Source organism: Pleurodeles waltl, chromosome 8 (genome assembly GCF_031143425.1).
Source record: "Pleurodeles waltl isolate 20211129_DDA chromosome 8, aPleWal1.hap1.20221129, whole genome shotgun sequence".
Classification (NCBI taxonomy): domain Eukaryota; kingdom Metazoa; phylum Chordata; class Amphibia; order Caudata; family Salamandridae; genus Pleurodeles; species Pleurodeles waltl.
The window spans coordinates 1,192,041,008-1,192,058,398 of record NC_090447.1 but is presented as its reverse complement, the minus strand read 5'-3'; the positions used below and the strand labels follow the sequence as shown (position 1 = coordinate 1,192,058,398).

The 17,391-nt window shown below is 40.9% G+C and overlaps 1 protein-coding gene across 3 annotated transcripts in view; it reads right to left on the bottom strand.

Moving 5' to 3' along the window:
- The window catches only part of ATP7B (ATPase copper transporting beta), a 515,812-nt gene that overhangs the window by 160,811 nt on the left and 337,610 nt on the right, over positions 1-17,391 (bottom strand). For all 3 annotated transcript variants that reach the window (XM_069205459.1, XM_069205457.1, XM_069205458.1), the window contains 3 exons: positions 10,468-10,622; positions 6,555-6,689; positions 6,104-6,298 (listed from right to left, as the gene is read on the bottom strand). In XM_069205459.1, coding sequence (XP_069061560.1) covers positions 6,104-6,298; positions 6,555-6,689; positions 10,468-10,622 — 485 coding nt within the window. The remainder of the gene's footprint in view (positions 1-6,103; positions 6,299-6,554; positions 6,690-10,467; positions 10,623-17,391) is intronic.

The following is a 17,391-nucleotide window of genomic DNA, read 5'->3' as shown; positions in this document are numbered from 1 at the left end:
TTGCTCTCCTGCGGAGAGAAGAAACGGCGTGCCCGACCCGACGAAAGGAGAAATGACGCAAGGTCTCGTGAGTGAGTGAAATCGACGCATCATCCCAAGCCCTTTTTGACGCACACTCGCTTGTGCGGGGTTATTTTTGACGCACCCAAGACTGGGAGATCGCAATCCGCGCTGCGGGGTTTTTGGCTCATTGTGCGGCTGAATTTCCGTCACAAACACCGCTGGGCATGTAAAAACAATGCAAGGCCTGCCCAGACCCAAGAGTGCTGATCAGATTGACACGTCGCTCTCCTGCGGAGAGAAGAAACGGCGCCCCCGACCCGACAAAAGGAGAAATGGCGCAAGGTCTCGTGAGTGAGTGAAATCGATGCATCATCGCAAGCCCTTTTTGACGCACACTCGCCCGTGCGGGGTTATTTTTGACACACCCAAGGTACATTTTCACGCTAACAGTCTTAGTGTGTGTTTTAAACTACATAAAGACACTTTTTGCTTTTTAATTGATAACTTGACTAGTGCATTGTAGATTTTTGTCCTTTTGGTCTTGTTTTGGTCTTGTTTTGTTTAGATGAATATTTTCTATTTTTCTAAACCTGTGATGTGTCATTTTGTAGTGTTTTCATTAGGTTACTGTGTGTGTTGGTACAAATACTTTACTCCTAGCACTCTGAAGTTAAGCCTACTGCTCTGCCAAGCTACAAGGGGGTAAGCAGGGGTTAGCTGAGGGTGATTCTCTTTTACCCTGACTAGAGTGAGGGCCTTGCTTGGACAGGGGGTAACCTTACTGCCAACCAAAGACCCCATTTCTAACAGATCCTGGCTACAGAATTTATCTAACAGGAATGCAAATAGCGTTCCTAAAAAGACATAATATCAAACACACAAAAGATGTTGAGAGGAATGATTCCAAACAGTCTATACCACTAGCATTCACTCTCACTCTGGGAAGCATTGCAACCAATCATTTTTCACCCACTTTGCCACCCTAGACAGAGGTCCGCTTTAGGCGCATCAGTACTATCCGCCCAAAGGGGAATAGTCTGTTCTGAACAAACAGGCGCAACAAGATAGGGAGGTGTAGAAATCTCACAGTGTTCTGTTGGGCGTAACTCAGTGGTGGCTTGTCAAACAGCCTGGCACTTTGAAATCACATGGAGAACTAGAGAAAGCACCTTAGAGTGAAAGCAAAATGACTTATTTTGCTGAACTGGAACAGGAAATAGCACTACAGGCTGGCTTTAAAATTAATTTGGCAATGTAGCTATAGTGTTCTGCAGAGCCCCATTCAGAAAGACAACTGTAATGCCAGTCAAAACGTCCCTAAGTAGGAGAACCTTTGATAAGTTGCAGCAGAAGGTTGAGGGTCCCTTAGATCATGCATTGCGAGGGGCACTGCATTAATATTTAACCTAAACACAATGCAAATCTTCACTGATTCCCTTCTCACCCATCCCACCTACTCCCCCCACCACCCTCCAGACCCCACAGAACCTTCATAATATTCAAACTTTTGTCGAAACGCTCTGTAGTAATCAATAAACGGCATGAAGCTGTCTGTAAAATCTCATAACAAATAAATAATAAAAATTGGTGCCACACTTACACCTACAGATTGGCCTTCCTGTGGACATCTTGCAACTCTACTATTTACAAATATTCCCAAAAATGCTTCTGGATATTTTTGTGACTACCTAGGAAGTCATAAATCTACTCAGAATGCCACAGAAAATCGTTGCTGAGTAGATTTCAGGCTTTGAAATAAAGTGTGTAGCCTTTGAGTGATCTATTGACAATTAAGCCTTCCTTGCTTGTGTTAGTTTGCATGCTCCTTTATTTCTTCATAAAAATGAAATGGGTAATTAACTATATTAACAAAACAAGATATTGCTAAGCAATGTGCCTCTACATTCTGGGTTTTTCCAGTTTAGGACCTATCATGTGGAAGTAAGGAAGCACTCTGGACATTGACTTACTTATGAACAGCACTTACGCAATAATAACCAGAAGTCAATAAATAGAGCACAGCAAATAAACAAAAATAATAATATGACTGAAGGACCAGATGTTGGGCACACTAGATGAGTGATGTAAGAACACATTCATTGTTTCAAAAGTGAGGCTTTGTGAAAAACAAAACACGTGATAGATGGTACTCCCAGAAAAATGAAAAAAAAATGTCACTACAGGAAGCAATCAACAGGACCGCATAACACAAAATAAAATTATACGTTTCGTTAAATAAGGGGTCTTCTGTATTATGAAATTAGAGTCACAAGCTCCAACAACAAAACACACACGTGGATAAACAACACCATGCTTAACAGAGCTTGGTCTTTGATTGCAGGAATGTCAAGGCACCGGCAATGTTCAGGTTCAGTCAGAACCGGATAATAGGGCTGGGCACCATGGGCATAACAAAGGCCCCTGCAGCATCCGTGGTGCGGGTTGGCCCCCGAACTCCGGGGGGCCCTCTCAGCATAGTACACTGTGCACTGGTGACAGGCCCCTGACTCAGTTCAGGAGGAAAGGGCCCCCCTAGAGATACTTTGCAAGGGGGGCCTCTTTAAGTTTTCTTACGCCACTGCCGGGCACCAAAATAAAAGTGCCCCTCCATGAGCGAATCAGACAGCTAAACAAGGGTTGGCAATGTCAATATGTCTGGTTTGTGAATACAAAGTTTCATTTATGTCATTGAGGGGCTTAGACACTACATAACCCATCATTTATGCACTCTGTCACACATTCTTGAACTCATGCATCTATTCACCCACCAACTGATTCATTCTTGCATATACCCTCTGACGCAACTATATGGTGTACTGGAAGAGAACTGTCGAGGGCAGGTGCACTGGGGAAGAAGTCACAGAGGTTCAAGATTTGCAGTAGTTGCATTTACACTCTGGAAAATACTGCTTTTTCAACTACAAATCCCATCAGTGTCCTCATTATTGTATTCAGGAGTTCAAGAGGAATAGAGATGTTTTGTACTGGCCTCCTGTGTTGAGACTAAGGTATCATTTCAAGAAGGCGTCCTCTGATCCTGGATAATGGGAAGTTCACTCAAAACCTCAATATTTAGGCCAAAGATGTTCACATGGAAGAAACCCATATGCAGAACAGGATGCACTGCACCTCCATAAGAAGGGCATATTGACAGATAACAATATGCTTTTAAGAGACAGTCAATAAAGAGACAATACTATCCATCTGATTTTCGAACACTGGGCTTGATTATGACCTTGGCAGATGGGATAGTCCATCGCAAACGTGACGGATATGCCATCTGCCATTTTACAAGTTCCATAGGGTATAATGGAGCTTGTAATACAGCGGACGGCACATCTGTCATATTTGTCACAGAGAATCCCATCCGCCAAGGTTATAGTCAGACCCATTGATTCTTTGTCTCGTGCCCTCTGTTTTTGCCACTGTAATATTTGTTCTCTTACTCAGCAATTGTGGGCATGTTAACAATTCCATGAAAAAGACCTTGTAGAAAAATGCAAGATGCAACGAGAGGTAAATTTGACAGCGGCTCACATACGCAGATATGCAACTAGTAAGAACTGTAATGTATGATGTACACAGAAAATAGGATGTCTTTAACACTGCACCAAAGAAACAGTGTGAACGGTAACCTTTGCAAAATCCAGTTTCAAGTAGGGGGGCAAAATGTGTCATTTCGCCAGTGAAATTGATGGAATTTGGAGACGAGTTCCAGACGAGTTCCAGACAAATTCCACCAGTTGCTGCATGGTTGAATTTTATCCCATGAAGCTCCAGAGATGCAAGCAAGATTTGGCATTCCATAGGTCCATTTTTTAACGTGGGCATTCGCAGGTGGTCACGAGCTGTCATGGTTAGAGGTCTGCTTCTTGAGTAGATTTGCTGTCACTTGAGTAGATTTTCTACTCGAGTGGCACCAAAATCAACTCGATTGGCTGTGCACGCTTGTGCACCGCATGGTGCTGTTCGTGCTGATTTTTCCACGCTGCTTGTGCTACTGGTGCTAAACTGCAGTGCAACATGCTTATGTCTGGCCGTTGGTGGAACTTTATGGAATCTTGTGGAGTTTTTATGCCACTCTGCAGAATTCTGCAGACTGAAACTCTGCAAGTTCTGCCCTTCTCTAGTTTCAAGATGACGTCCTCAAGATTCCTCAGGATGCCATTTTAGAACAAAAGATGTTGTATGATATCAGGTGGATACAAAAGAACAATTTACTAAATTATCTTTCTGCATATGTGTGTGAGTGTGTAAGCATATCACTTGTCATTTGCTGAAAGCAGGTCTTTTCCATTTTACTGTCGTTATACTTATTCCAGTGGTTCTGCCACCAATTCCCTTGAGTCACTTTGGTATCATGGCACCAAATTCCAGTAAGTGCCAATCAAGTATGCTGCCTTGGCAGTCTGCATAAGCAATTTGTTCAACTCAACCTTGCAAAACAGGCACATTCAAGTCTGCTATGCATGTTCTCTGCACAAGCTGCCTTGCCCTCAAATGGAGTACCTCGGAGTACCGCAAGACGCAGTTCTATCACTGACATTTCCTGCTTTATCTATGTGGACTTTATGGCTAAAATTTGAAAACCAGTGCTTCTATCAGCCAGAGCCTGATCTAGACATGAAGTGCTCCCTTTTCCACTGCAAGCTTCCTAGAAGATACACTAAACTACTGCATAGTTTATCAAAATATAGTTGAAAGGCAGATTTAGAAGAAATAATTAGAGGAAGACGTATTGGCTTCTGAATAACAACAGCAGTTTGCAATTTGATGAATTGGAACAATCCTATGAAATGTGATCGCGGAGAATGGGTAAGATGGGGTGGTAATTAGAGATAGGTTGGAACAGTTTCATATTAGTTTTTTTTTATTTGCAAGAAATGTATTTTTGCTTTATTAACTGATGTATAAGGTAGCTATTTTTATATGATAAAAATGGTGACATTGATAAAAATGTATTACTACAGATAGAATTCAATAGATAATCTGTATGCATCTTTTTGGAGCCGTACTAAAAATGGTCTGAACACAGCCTTCACATATAAGCCAAAATACACAGTTGCACATTGGCTCTTCTAGCAATGGCTCAATCCACCTCTTGCGATTTGTTCCACACCCTTTCCAATGTAATGCTGGATAAAAAATGCATTGTCAAGACAAACATTCCTACGTCTTGGTCCACCAAGAATCTGATTATGGCTCCACAGCCACTTTATCTTCTTGATAATATCTTCTTGATAATATTCTCTTTACAAAAAGCTGGACGTATTTGTCTTACATTAGACATCTTTCTCACCTTTGAGCCTCTCAGCATCTTAGTCACCTTGTCTGAAACCCTCTGAGTTTATCCACAACCTGAAACATCGTCTGTCCTCTTGGGACCACAGAACTGCCACTCAAGCTTTTAGCTCTCCGAAACTGCATTCCTACAATTTTCCCCTAAAAAGTGCTAACGTCATAGAAACTCCAGATATTCCTAAGCAAGATGTTGCATGATATCAGGCGGTTACACATTATTCACATCCCACCATTGCCGAATACCCTCCTCTAGCTAAAGTTGAACGAGAGAAGTCAGTTTAAGGCATCGACCTTGACACACTGACAGGACACATTTCCACAAAAATCAGGAATCTGATTACCTTCTTACATTCAAATGCTTGTCTAAGGTTGGTGGACATTTGCAGTATGTGCAACATCTCAGTGGAAAACGTACCCCATATCAAGAGCGGCTATATAACTTATTATCCACCACCATCTTAGCATTGTTGAAGGGCAGAGATCTTGCACACTTCATCATATGTTAATCAAACCCAAATGTAACTAAAATAGTGCCATACGGTTCATGTCTGCATGGGACTACTTTATCAATTAATACAATTCTGTGATAATTTTCTGGAATATCAGGCATTGGTCCAAGTGTTCCCCCAATTAGTTTGTGTTTTATCAGCAAACCGCAATCTTACAATATGTGTATGACACTTTAGTAAAATATTCCATTAAAAGACAGTACTGCATGTCCTAATCATATATTTACAGTTGTAGCGGAAGCAAATGCACTGTAAACCTTAGGTGTACATCTGGTTGACGTCATACACACCTTATGGGCCATTTCTAAAGGCTCGCCCCCTTTGATGAGAATTCCATTCTGTGCAGCCACCCCAGTGCCGACCATCACAGCTGTAGGCGTGGCTAGTCCCAGGGCACATGGGCAGGCAATAGACAGTACCGTGATGGAAGTCTGAAATGCAATTCTGATAACCACTTCGGCTCTGGAGATGTTTTTGTTGTAATCCTGCAAATAGCAACAACGTAGAAATGAGAAAAAAATGAGATGCACGAAACTAGAATGAAAACAGCAATGTCAGATGTAGATGAAGTACGATAACATGACTATCCGTAGATGGAGTCATACAAGTTCCACATATAAATGTGTGTGTATATGACTTCAGAAGGGAAGGGGATAACTGCACCTTAAGAATGTGCAATCTTCAATTTATCTATGTGGTACACGGGAAACACATACATATAATATTCCAGGAAGCACTTACAGGAAAGTATTTTGCAATGATGTCAAAATGTACAAATCCGATTATGGCCCAGGCAATCAAAGTCCCTGCTGAAATCAGTATGATGAATGGAACGAAATAGCCACTTATTTTGTCTGCCAACTGTTGGATTGGAGCCTGTAGAAGGAAAAACGTATATGCCATGACATGCGAGTAAGTGATGTGAAAGTAATACTGAAAAATACATAAGGTAAAAATATATAATCAAATAAAAGTGGGAGATATAGAAATAAGAAAAGGAGAGCAGACGAAAGAGGAAAAGGGAGACTGACAAAACTGATAAAAGAAAAGGGTGAACATATAAGACAAAAAAGAGAGCAAGAAAAAAATGACCAAAAAAAGATGAATACAACTGGAAAAACAAGTTGGGACAAAAAAGGAAATGAAACGAAAAAGAGATATGAAGCAAAATATGACTTAATAGACTACAGTTGCCATTCACAGTAGCCGAAACCCACCGTCTTCCATGTGATGTAAACCCTTAAATAAATGGATTGTAAGAGCATCCACACACGGAGTGCCGAGATATATGTGCAACAATAACGCAGTTAACGCCGTTTGGTTGGATTAGTATATGTATGTGCGCGTGTGTGTGCGCGCGCGATGCTCCTTGATCAATTACTGCAAGGTATTGTTACTCTTTTCTGTTCTTTGATTTGAGATATCCCGAAACAGCTGGGCTATTAAATGTATTTTACTGCCTGACCTGTGAGTATATATACTGTTGGGCCATTCTGCGTATATATACTGTTGGTCCATTCTGCGTATATATACTGTTGGGCCATTCTGTGGGATTTTGTTTCTATCTGAAGGCCTCTTGGTATTGATATTTACAAAACACATGGGTAGTAGGTCTTAGTGTTTTGTAAAATAGCTTGTGGACTGTGTTTATTTAAGGTATTTCTAAGAGGTGCACAAGGGATTTTAACTTTGAATTCAGTGGTGCGGAAGGGGGGCCCTGAGCTCCAGGGCCCCCCTCAGCTCAGTACACTCACTGACTCACTAGCTGGGTCTGGGGGAACAAACGCTACATCTACATCAAGGCCGGACAGGCCGTAGAGGAAGGCTGGTAGGGTGGGGTGGGGGGCGCTTTTGTTAATGGGGTCTGGTTTTGTAACAGTGCAGCAGTTTTAAAAGCATTGCAGATTCCCTTGTATATCCAACAGTTTTCAGGCAAAGATAAATGTGCCAAGATAAGTCTGGTGATTGATGCGCCTGCTGCAGTGAGATCGGAGTTTTGACTAGTGCCAGTTTTGACTTATCTAAAGTAGCACAGAGGGTTAACATGCCTTCTGCAAAGGATGTGTACTATGCAGATTACAGGACAGTATTTCATGTGCAATGCTCAGTGGTATGCTGCTTTTGCCACAGAGATCCTTTTGCTACTGTGCAGTTCATAAATTACAATCATAATCTAACACAGTGAGCTATGAACTGCCATCAAAGCGCTGCATGCAAACAGCATGACACAGGTTATAATGCTTTTTTCCCTGTCTTTGACTATCCAAATTTTACTGTAAAGGGTTTGTTTGGATAGAAATAGATTGCCATTAATAAAGGCAGTGCTAACAACTATATTACGTTCTGAATCCTGAGTTTATGCTTCCCCAGACCTTTAAAAATGCCTACCAGTATGCATGACAAGTGAATACTACAACTTGTACCCCCTTTGTCTTATTTAACATTTTCTATACACTGATTTACACAACTATGATTCATTGTCTCTGTATGTGTGTGTGGTGTAAAGTGCTTGAACACTCTATGCTGGTAAGATAAGCGCTATCACTGGTGTAACAATAGCCTCTGCAACCCCACAGTGAAGGGAGGCTCCAAGCTCTAGGGGGTCCCTCAGCACAGTAAATTGCACACGGGTGGCGGGCCCCTGCCTTGGAGCTCCTGACCGGGTCTGGGAGGTGGGCCTCAATGCACTTTGCAGGCCCCCCCCCTCAAGTTTTGTTATACCACTGTCAGTATGCACTGTTATAGAGCATGCTCCACATTGGGAGAAATAAAATACAAAGCTACACTTGTTTCCAATAAATGCGGTCTCAATGTTTTGCATAGGTGATGCTGCCAAGTCTCAAACCCTTTGCTAATCCTACAGCCCATACTAGAAAACTGCTACTGTACTGTCCACAGCTTGTACCCCAACCCATACATTTTTTTAGCTTATATATGCTCTGAAATCAGTGAAATTCCATCAGCTCATGCGCCTTTTTGCATGTCACATGGACAATGTGTTGATGACATAGCCATTGATCCTTCTGTCGGAGGGAATGCAGCTCCCATATGCATGCTTTCTATAACATCATAATGTAAATTTAAGAACACGAATGCTGGCTATTGTGTTTTATGAGAGGCCATTGATTCTGAAGGCATCCACACAAACAGTGACCTTTGTTGTTACAATCCTGATAACTGAACTTTCAGAAAGCAAAGCTCTGTTCCTCTCTTACTGAAAGAGAACGAAATTAAGGAGATGCTCATTGCACTGGGCTGGACTGAAGCACTGCTGTGAGTTCAGCTGCAAACCTGATGGCCCCTTCATAGCAACATACAGTGCGCTGAAGTCATATAATGTGAGTCCCCCTCTTCAATTGGGAGTGAAAGCAGGTCCTATGGGTCCAGGAACCTTGCAGATGTCTCTATGGACATTCAAGTGGGTTAGCATTAGGTCTGGGCGTATTATATATCAAGCTGGTGTAATTTCGCATTATGCTTGTTATGTGAAATTCCCGGAATTACTGGGTTACTCTACTTCACGTAATTATACGTATTTTACAGTAACAATTTACTATGATGCTTCAATTCACAGTAAATATTTACTGCACATCCACTGGAATAATACATTGAGAGCATATGTCTTCACTGTGCTTTTGTCTATGTCAAAAATTGATGAGAGAATGCATTTCATGTAAAAATATAGCACAAAAAGACAGATTTGGATTTCACATAATTAAGCATAGTTTTGCTGATATCTCACGCAATCACGTGAAAGGCAATTATGCACTTTTAGCACCACCTTACTTAACATTGCCCAAGTGGTCATACCAGGAGCATCCATTATAGAAAATTGCTTAAACGCAGATGCTGCATTCATCATCCATTTAGTGTGTTTTATTGGCTATGATCGGTTTTAACTCCAAACTGAAAAACACGTTTTTAAAACAACTATCATGTCTCAGGCCTTCCATTTATACTGAGCCCAAGACCTACTCAGTCTATAGACCGACTGAGATAATTTAGGTTACTCCATAGCAGTTCATGCTCTCTGTCTTTGTGATCACCTTCTCTATCCATTCCTAGCTCTCTCCCTCCCGTGCTCTGAGGTGGCCATTTCACAACATGTAAATAGTTTATTAAACTCCTCAAATTAATTAAGCAATCATTGAAAAACTGGCTTCATGCACAGCATTATTAATCATTGCTTCAGTTTGTTCTGCTGTATAGCAGTCTGCATCGTAATGGTATTTGAAACACAGATAGATAAATGTAAAATTGATAGGGGAAGGAAAATTGAGTATATATCGGGAAACAGTAGCAAGACGTTTGGTGCTTAGCTGGTTTAGATTTAGACTGAGATGGCCAAGAGGCAAGTGGCCAAAACATCAATCCCAGACAGGGGTAGGTATGAGGCAATAGCTGCACATGTCAGAGGGTACACAAGGGAAGATAATGGCCATGTCTTTTAAGAATGCTCTTATTAAGCACTTACTTTGGCCGAAAGATAGTAGTGTGTTTATTAGGAAAGACGATGTGCCTCTCCTTGCAAAAGCTTCATATATTTGTGAGTAAACAATTTGAACTGCTGTTTATTAAATTGTTGTGAGTCTGACCCACCTGTCACTGGCCACCGATCATAAATGTAATCAATATACTATGCATATTTTCTCACCTTTGACATCTGTGCTTCTTCAACCAATTTCACAATTTGAGCCAAGGTGGTGTCAGAGCCAACATGTGTTGCTTCAACGAGTACTGAGCCATGTGCATTGATTGAGCCGGCAATCACTGTGCTCCCTGGCTTTTTAATTACCGGCATTGGTTCACCTATAAAGAAAATATCAATTCAATAGTTTAAAAACATAGCTCTTAAAAATGGCAGCCATTCTGCTCTCCGCTTTCACCCATGCAAATGTTTGCAAGCATTGGTCACCCATCTAATGAGTCTTCACCTATTTTTCTATAACCAATTTCACCTTCCATTAGTTTCACTTAAAATCTCTTACTGTTCTCATTAGCCCTACCGCTGCCTAGATACATATGTGTAAACAACTTTGTGAAAACACTTTGCAACCATTGGCACACAAGTTATCTTGAGAGGAGAAGGTCTTAGCTTTGCAAAGACCCGCCATTAGCAACCAGGACCGGCGATAGCTTCATCACTATTTTGGGATTCATATTCTAGGCCCTTCTTTATGTGTCGTTGTGCATGCCACTGTGCATGAATGGTCTGATGAAGAGAAAAATGCGCCCAATGCAAATGAAACCCTGAACCATACACCGTGTTAAAGGACTTGGTGAGTGAAGCACCTTTGATTTACATGGGTAACTGTGTGAGAGAGGTGCTGCTGTACAGTAGGTGCCATTCAAAACTCATCTTTAGTAATTTTTCTGTATTCATGCTAGTAAAGAATCTGTGTCCTGTATTTATCTGCTGTGAATGCCCTTGGTTTGGTGGAGGTGTGGTGGTGAATGTAGCGATTGCATGCACCGATCAAGAGATCCATCTTTAAATCAACAAGGATTATCCACGAAGGCTTTGATGATGTTGGAAGACATTGAACTCCATAAGGTCAATGGTGAGTCTTCAGCTAACCTTTGATGCACGGAGGAAAAATAGTCATAATTTGGAGGGATGCAGAGCAGAGAAAGTGTATTGAGAGCATGGATTACAAAGAGACCATCGTAGGTGAGAGGAGACGAAGAAAACATGAAAGAACATACATAGAGCCCCGAAAGGTGACCTTTCAGGTGACTGTTATTCAAGGCTAACCTACAAGTTGAGCAACAAGGTAGGGTAGATGCATTTACCAATGCTTTGACATTGCTCTTTATCTCGACTTCTCAATTTTACAGCTTCTATGATCCTGGTCAAATGAGTATTTCTACTCTGCCTCAGCAGTCCCCTACCCATAAAAACCGAAAATGACAGGATAACTTTAGCAATCTAGAGTGTGGCCAGGCGAATCGGCCTACCACGTTTCTCCAAAATGAGGTACATCTGGAGGCACATCCAAACTCGTACTATGGCACTTAGACAACTATGGGATAATTATGTGGAAAGCATATTAAAACTGCGTAGGCAAATGTGTGTGCCACAGGATATACAATACCCATTTGATAACAGTAACCCTCCTACATTAGATGAATGCTGATACAAAACCCTATGACAGGAAAAGTAACACACATTTTAAATTCTACCAGAACAATAGAGGAATATGCTACCACTAATCGCTCATTCCAACAAGATATACATTTCCTTCCAGAAAAAACTCAAGACCTAGATGTTTGGGAGGCCTACTTGGTGAGCTTGCATACCTAACAGTGAATCTCATATTGCCACGATTCCTTAGTAATATTTGGGTTGTCCACAAATTCTCATATATTCATTCATTCATTCTGTCACACAATGCCAGTCACTGTCCCTATGCCATTTACCACTCCATCAAAAGTTATGTGCTGTTAAATAGATGATGCTGTAGGTGCCAGCCTGCCAGCTGTGCCGTTCAAGCACCACTGGGTGCTTTACAAAATGCCAGCCAAGTATGTCAAATCACTGATGGCCAATAAGTAAAGTGTCTCCCGTTGTAACAAGAGACCGCTCGCTGTGTCTAGGGGATGCTCAATGTGTCAGGTACATTATTCAGGGCACTGGCGTAGGTGCAGGTCACATGTGGAGGCTCAGGCATCACATACAACTATGATGCCATAGCCTATATTAGCTCGGAGTGAACATCAGATTACTTTGGCAGGTTCTGAATTTCTCAGTAATTATGTATATCGTTACTGCCACACTAGTAAACACAGGTGTTTTAATGGTAAAATGTGCGAACAAAGGATACATTTTGCAACAACATTCTTGGTTTGTTCATCAGCTGAACACAATCTAAGAAGACCCGGAGGTCATTAACACAAACGCTCGGGGTGTGGGTGCTACACAGCCCTTAAACCTCTGTCTCAACTGGGATGATCTGTGTGGTTCCCTCGGAGTAATCAAATTGAAACTCTTATTATTCTTCGAGGAATGCAATCTGGAAATTAATTAACAACAGTTATGGGAGAGTGAGAGGACCTGAGTGCTACATCTAACTCAGAACTGTATTTTTAAGGGAAGTTTGGGAAATAGTCATGCATGTTTATGTAGCCAAATATTTGCTGCTTCAGAGACTTGAAACACAGAGGGCCTCTTTTATGAGGAAGTGGCACAGTGAGCCGCTGTGGCAAAATTGGCGGTGCCGCACTGCGTCACATTTGAGAAATGCAGGAATGCACTGTATTTACAAAAATACTGCGCACCCCCTGTGTTTCCCCTACGGATGGCACTAAATGTATTTGCCTTGCGCCAATGCAGGCACCCTTGCACCACAGTACAAAGGGGCCTGTGTTGCAGGGAATGATTGTTTATGTGAAGGATGGGACACTTTGCCACACATAAACAATCATTCATGGCATTTACTCTTTCTATGTGTGCTGCGAAATGCAGCACACATAGAAAAAGCAAAAACGAGGAGAAATAAAAGTATTTCTCCTTGTTGCGCCATGCTAATGCCACCGTTGGAGTGGCGTTAGTTTTTGGCGCTGCCTCAGGTTTACGATTCCTCGTAAATCTCGGGCAGTGTCAAAATTCAATGGGTATTGCAGTGGCACGCCCACAGCTAAACCCATTGCACGCCCCTTCCACGCTAACTGATGTGTGTGTGAAGAGGCCATATTTACAAGGTGGCGTAAAGCCGCAAACAGTGGCTTACCGCAGCCATGTAAATATGGCGCAAGGCACTGCGCCACTGGAGAGCCGCTAAAAGTGATGCTCTGGTGGTGCAAGGGCCTCTTAAATGAGGTCCAGAGTATCATAGGTTCACAATTGCATAGGTAAACATTATCAGGCTATTTACAAAGATAAATGTAAATGTGAGTAAATCTACATTTTTAAAGTTACTCTTACACTTTGTAGTAACTTTTCTACTTTTGACTACTCCTGATTTCTAAGTGTAAAGTTACAACAAAGGGCAGACTTGTGTGTTCCCATCCCACGAAACAGTGGGTGGAGTCTGAAAAAAGTTAACTATGACCGTAAGGTTACACTAGTGTTAAGTTTACAGTTGTACTTTAAGTTCCACATACTTTGCAGAGACCTCTGTAACTGTGGCGGTGATCTCCCTACAGTAAAGTATACAGAAATGTATCAAAAGTTTATTAAACTTAAATAATGTAATGTTAAACATTGATGTCAATTAACTCTAGATATTTATTTTAAATGTAGGACAAATTTTATAAAATGCCACAACACTATTATCCTCATTGTAATTAACATTTAATTAGATATATTAAATTAAATTAGAATTCTTTTTTAAAAGATGTATTTAAAAAATCCTACTGAATGCAAAATGTTTATGTTTATTTCTTATGTTTTAAAACTGCTAAAAGTTATGTATAGATTTAATTTGTTATTTCTTTTTTAATAAAGTTACATTTATCCTGTTGTCTAATAAAATAATATTTATTTTTATTTATTTTTACCATGAAAATAAATTGATGTATATATTTTAAAAAAAGTCTGATTAAATGAATTCATTGCTGCCTACAGGGTTTTCTTTTAAGCTCCTGTCTCCATTATTTTCTATGGGAAGGTGTTGCAGTACCAGTACTAGGTCATGTGTGATGCTGGACTTAATATCTGGGCTGTAGTACACTTACTGTTGATTTGTTTTTTTTCTGGCTGAAGGAAGAATAAAAATACAGTTTGTGAATAACAATGCTCTTACTATTTTGTGGTGGGTGCATGTTCCTCTCTTAATTCCCTACCTACTACTCCTCTACCCGTCCTTACTCCTCCTGTAAGCTATCTCATTTAATAATTATTCCCCTTTTTTCAGCCACTTCCCCATCCCTCCCACATTTGTTACTAAAACGTAAGCATACATGTGCAGAGACCTTCAAAGTCAAAGTGGAGATCTCTGCACATAAAATATAAGAGAGGCAAGGCCTAGACTTTCGCATATAGGTTTGTGAATAGCATTTTGTAGTATGTGAGTACTAGAATTGTAATACTACTACAGGTATTACAAAATACCGTTTATGAATATGCCCCTATATTTTTTAACATTGTCTATTCTGCATTATAAAGATATAGATTTTGCCATACACCTAGTTTTAAAAAACGGTCTATGTTTCATTCTTTGCACAAACACCAGTTATTTCGAACTGACCTGAGGTCAGACGCTGCATCTGCCAGTGTCATGTTTGGTTGTCTTGTACAAGGAGGTGAGAGGGTCGTAATACACATAAAAACAAAAACCCTCAAAGACCTCTTCTATCGTGAACAGATCAGGTCAGTAATCAGCCGTCTCAGTGAAAATTCTGAATTTCCAAGTGTATCTAAGCTCAAGGGGACAAAGGCAGATCTCAGATGCCTCTAAGCCATCATCTCCCACAGGAGAATCCAGTGTGGGAGATATCTGTGCCAAAACCCCAAGGTTACACTTGTCTATTGCTCTGGAGAACTAGAGAAAGATGGGAGTATCCCTACACCAGGTACGTTCTAATCTATTGCCTGAAAAAGGCATTCTTAATCGAGGGGAATCAGTAAGTCTTTGGAGACTTGGGCTGTCTGTTTTTAGATTACTGAATCTGGAAAAGCACCACTCATTGCTCGTCTACTGCCATTAAACTGTAGCTTTAATTGGTGACTAGACAAAAGTTTGCACCTCACTTATAGAATTCAATCGAATGTAAAAAAGACGTGCACTTCTTAAATACCCTTTTCTGTTTGACGAAAGGGTTTGAAAATCTTTGGGGCTAAGGCTTCTATCTGATAAGATGCATTAATTTTGAAAAGCATTTCTAAAGCCAGCACACGAAATTTGAAGGGGAAAGGAGCTCCTGTTTCCTTCTTGATTGGCCATTCTCAAGCACCAGACTAGACACAGAAACTTTTCCACAGCTACATATATCACCCATGCTGGGTGACAGTCCTTGACATCACAGACAGGGCTGTGCAAATCAAAAAAAGTATCATCGCACCAACATATAATACAGCCTCCTGTTAGTGACCTAGTTCCATCCCCAGTATTTTCTGCACCCCTGTCCTGGTCAAGAACAAGGAGTGAAAATAAATGAATAACACATGATCTTTTCAAAAAGGAAGGTGAACAGTCCCAGGAAATTTGCGTTAGTGCCTGTATACATTAGACACAACCATCACAGTGTAAGTGTCAAGTTCAGAAGATGCATACCTGCTGAAAATTCCTGAATACCTAGACCGGTGAGCAGAGATAGACCTGCTGCTGGTGACAGGACCATGGGGCGCAACAGGGAAAGGGAGGCAGAGAAACACCGGATTGGAGATTGCTCCCAAATGGAATTGTCTCAGTCAAAGGACAGTGCTGTGAAACTTCAGTGTTAAAGAGATACTATGCTCTCACCGGCTGAAAAACAGAGCACCAGTGAGTATATTGCAACAGCTGAAGAGAAGAAGTGAGCACAGATACAGGTACAAGCTTACTGGTTTCTGCAGCAGATTTTGTGGTTTGAGCTTCAGACCAACCAGGAATCTAGCCTTGAGACACAGAACAGTGACACCAGCACACCGGCAAGTATAGAACTACAAGATGTAAGCACATCAACAAAAGTTAGCAAGGAAATAGGAACTACACAAAGGGAACAAGAAGAGGAAGGACCAAAGGAACTTAAAAGGGAAAACACAACAAAATCGTGGGATGGATACAAGTGTGACCTGTATATAAATTGTGAGAGTCAGTGCAACTAGTGACATTGCAAGGTGAAAACTCTAGGGCCCGAATGATCTTAAATAGGGATCTACCGCTTTTGACCTAGACATTACTTTAAAACCAGGAAATGAGTATGAGAATTCATGGAGTTGCCAGTAAAGGGTTCCTGATCTCACGAGTTTCCATTGACCTGTCCTCCACAGTTTCCAGCCCTTGACCATAATACAATGTCTGTATTTGCCCTGAATCCTGACAGGACATTAGCTTGATCTTCTAATGGATACCTGACCCTGGAACTTCATTGATTGCACCGACTGCCACATCAACAAACAGGAAAAGGTTCAGACTGGTAACATTACAAAGGCAAGGAGGGCAAAACTCCCCTCTTGAAATGAAATTGTTCTCCCACCTTAAAAACCAAGCAATAATACCTAGCATACCTAGCAAAATAATGCACTGGGCCCAAGCTGCCATTTTACATATAGGCTGCTCTAGAACTCCTCTTTAAAAGTGCACTGATAGCAGCAGTGTTGCTAGTGTAACTGAGGGAATCTTTGCATTCTTGCTGCTTGTATACATTTTAAATTATAAATGCATATCGCATTTAGTTGTTTTAGTACAAATGGTGTTTAATGTTTATTTTAGGTCTTTTTAATATCCCAGAAATTAGTAATTCAAACAGTCAACAATGTTCCATATTGTTTATTGTTTGTTCCAGTAATTGTATATATATGTGATTCAAACAGTCAACAGAATTTCATAGAAGCAGGGCTAGGTGAAGGTGTATGTTGATGTTTTTTAAATGACATTCAATAAGAGGCCCGTTCTTTTCTTAAGAATCTGAAAAGAGTATTTAAGCTAAATACAAA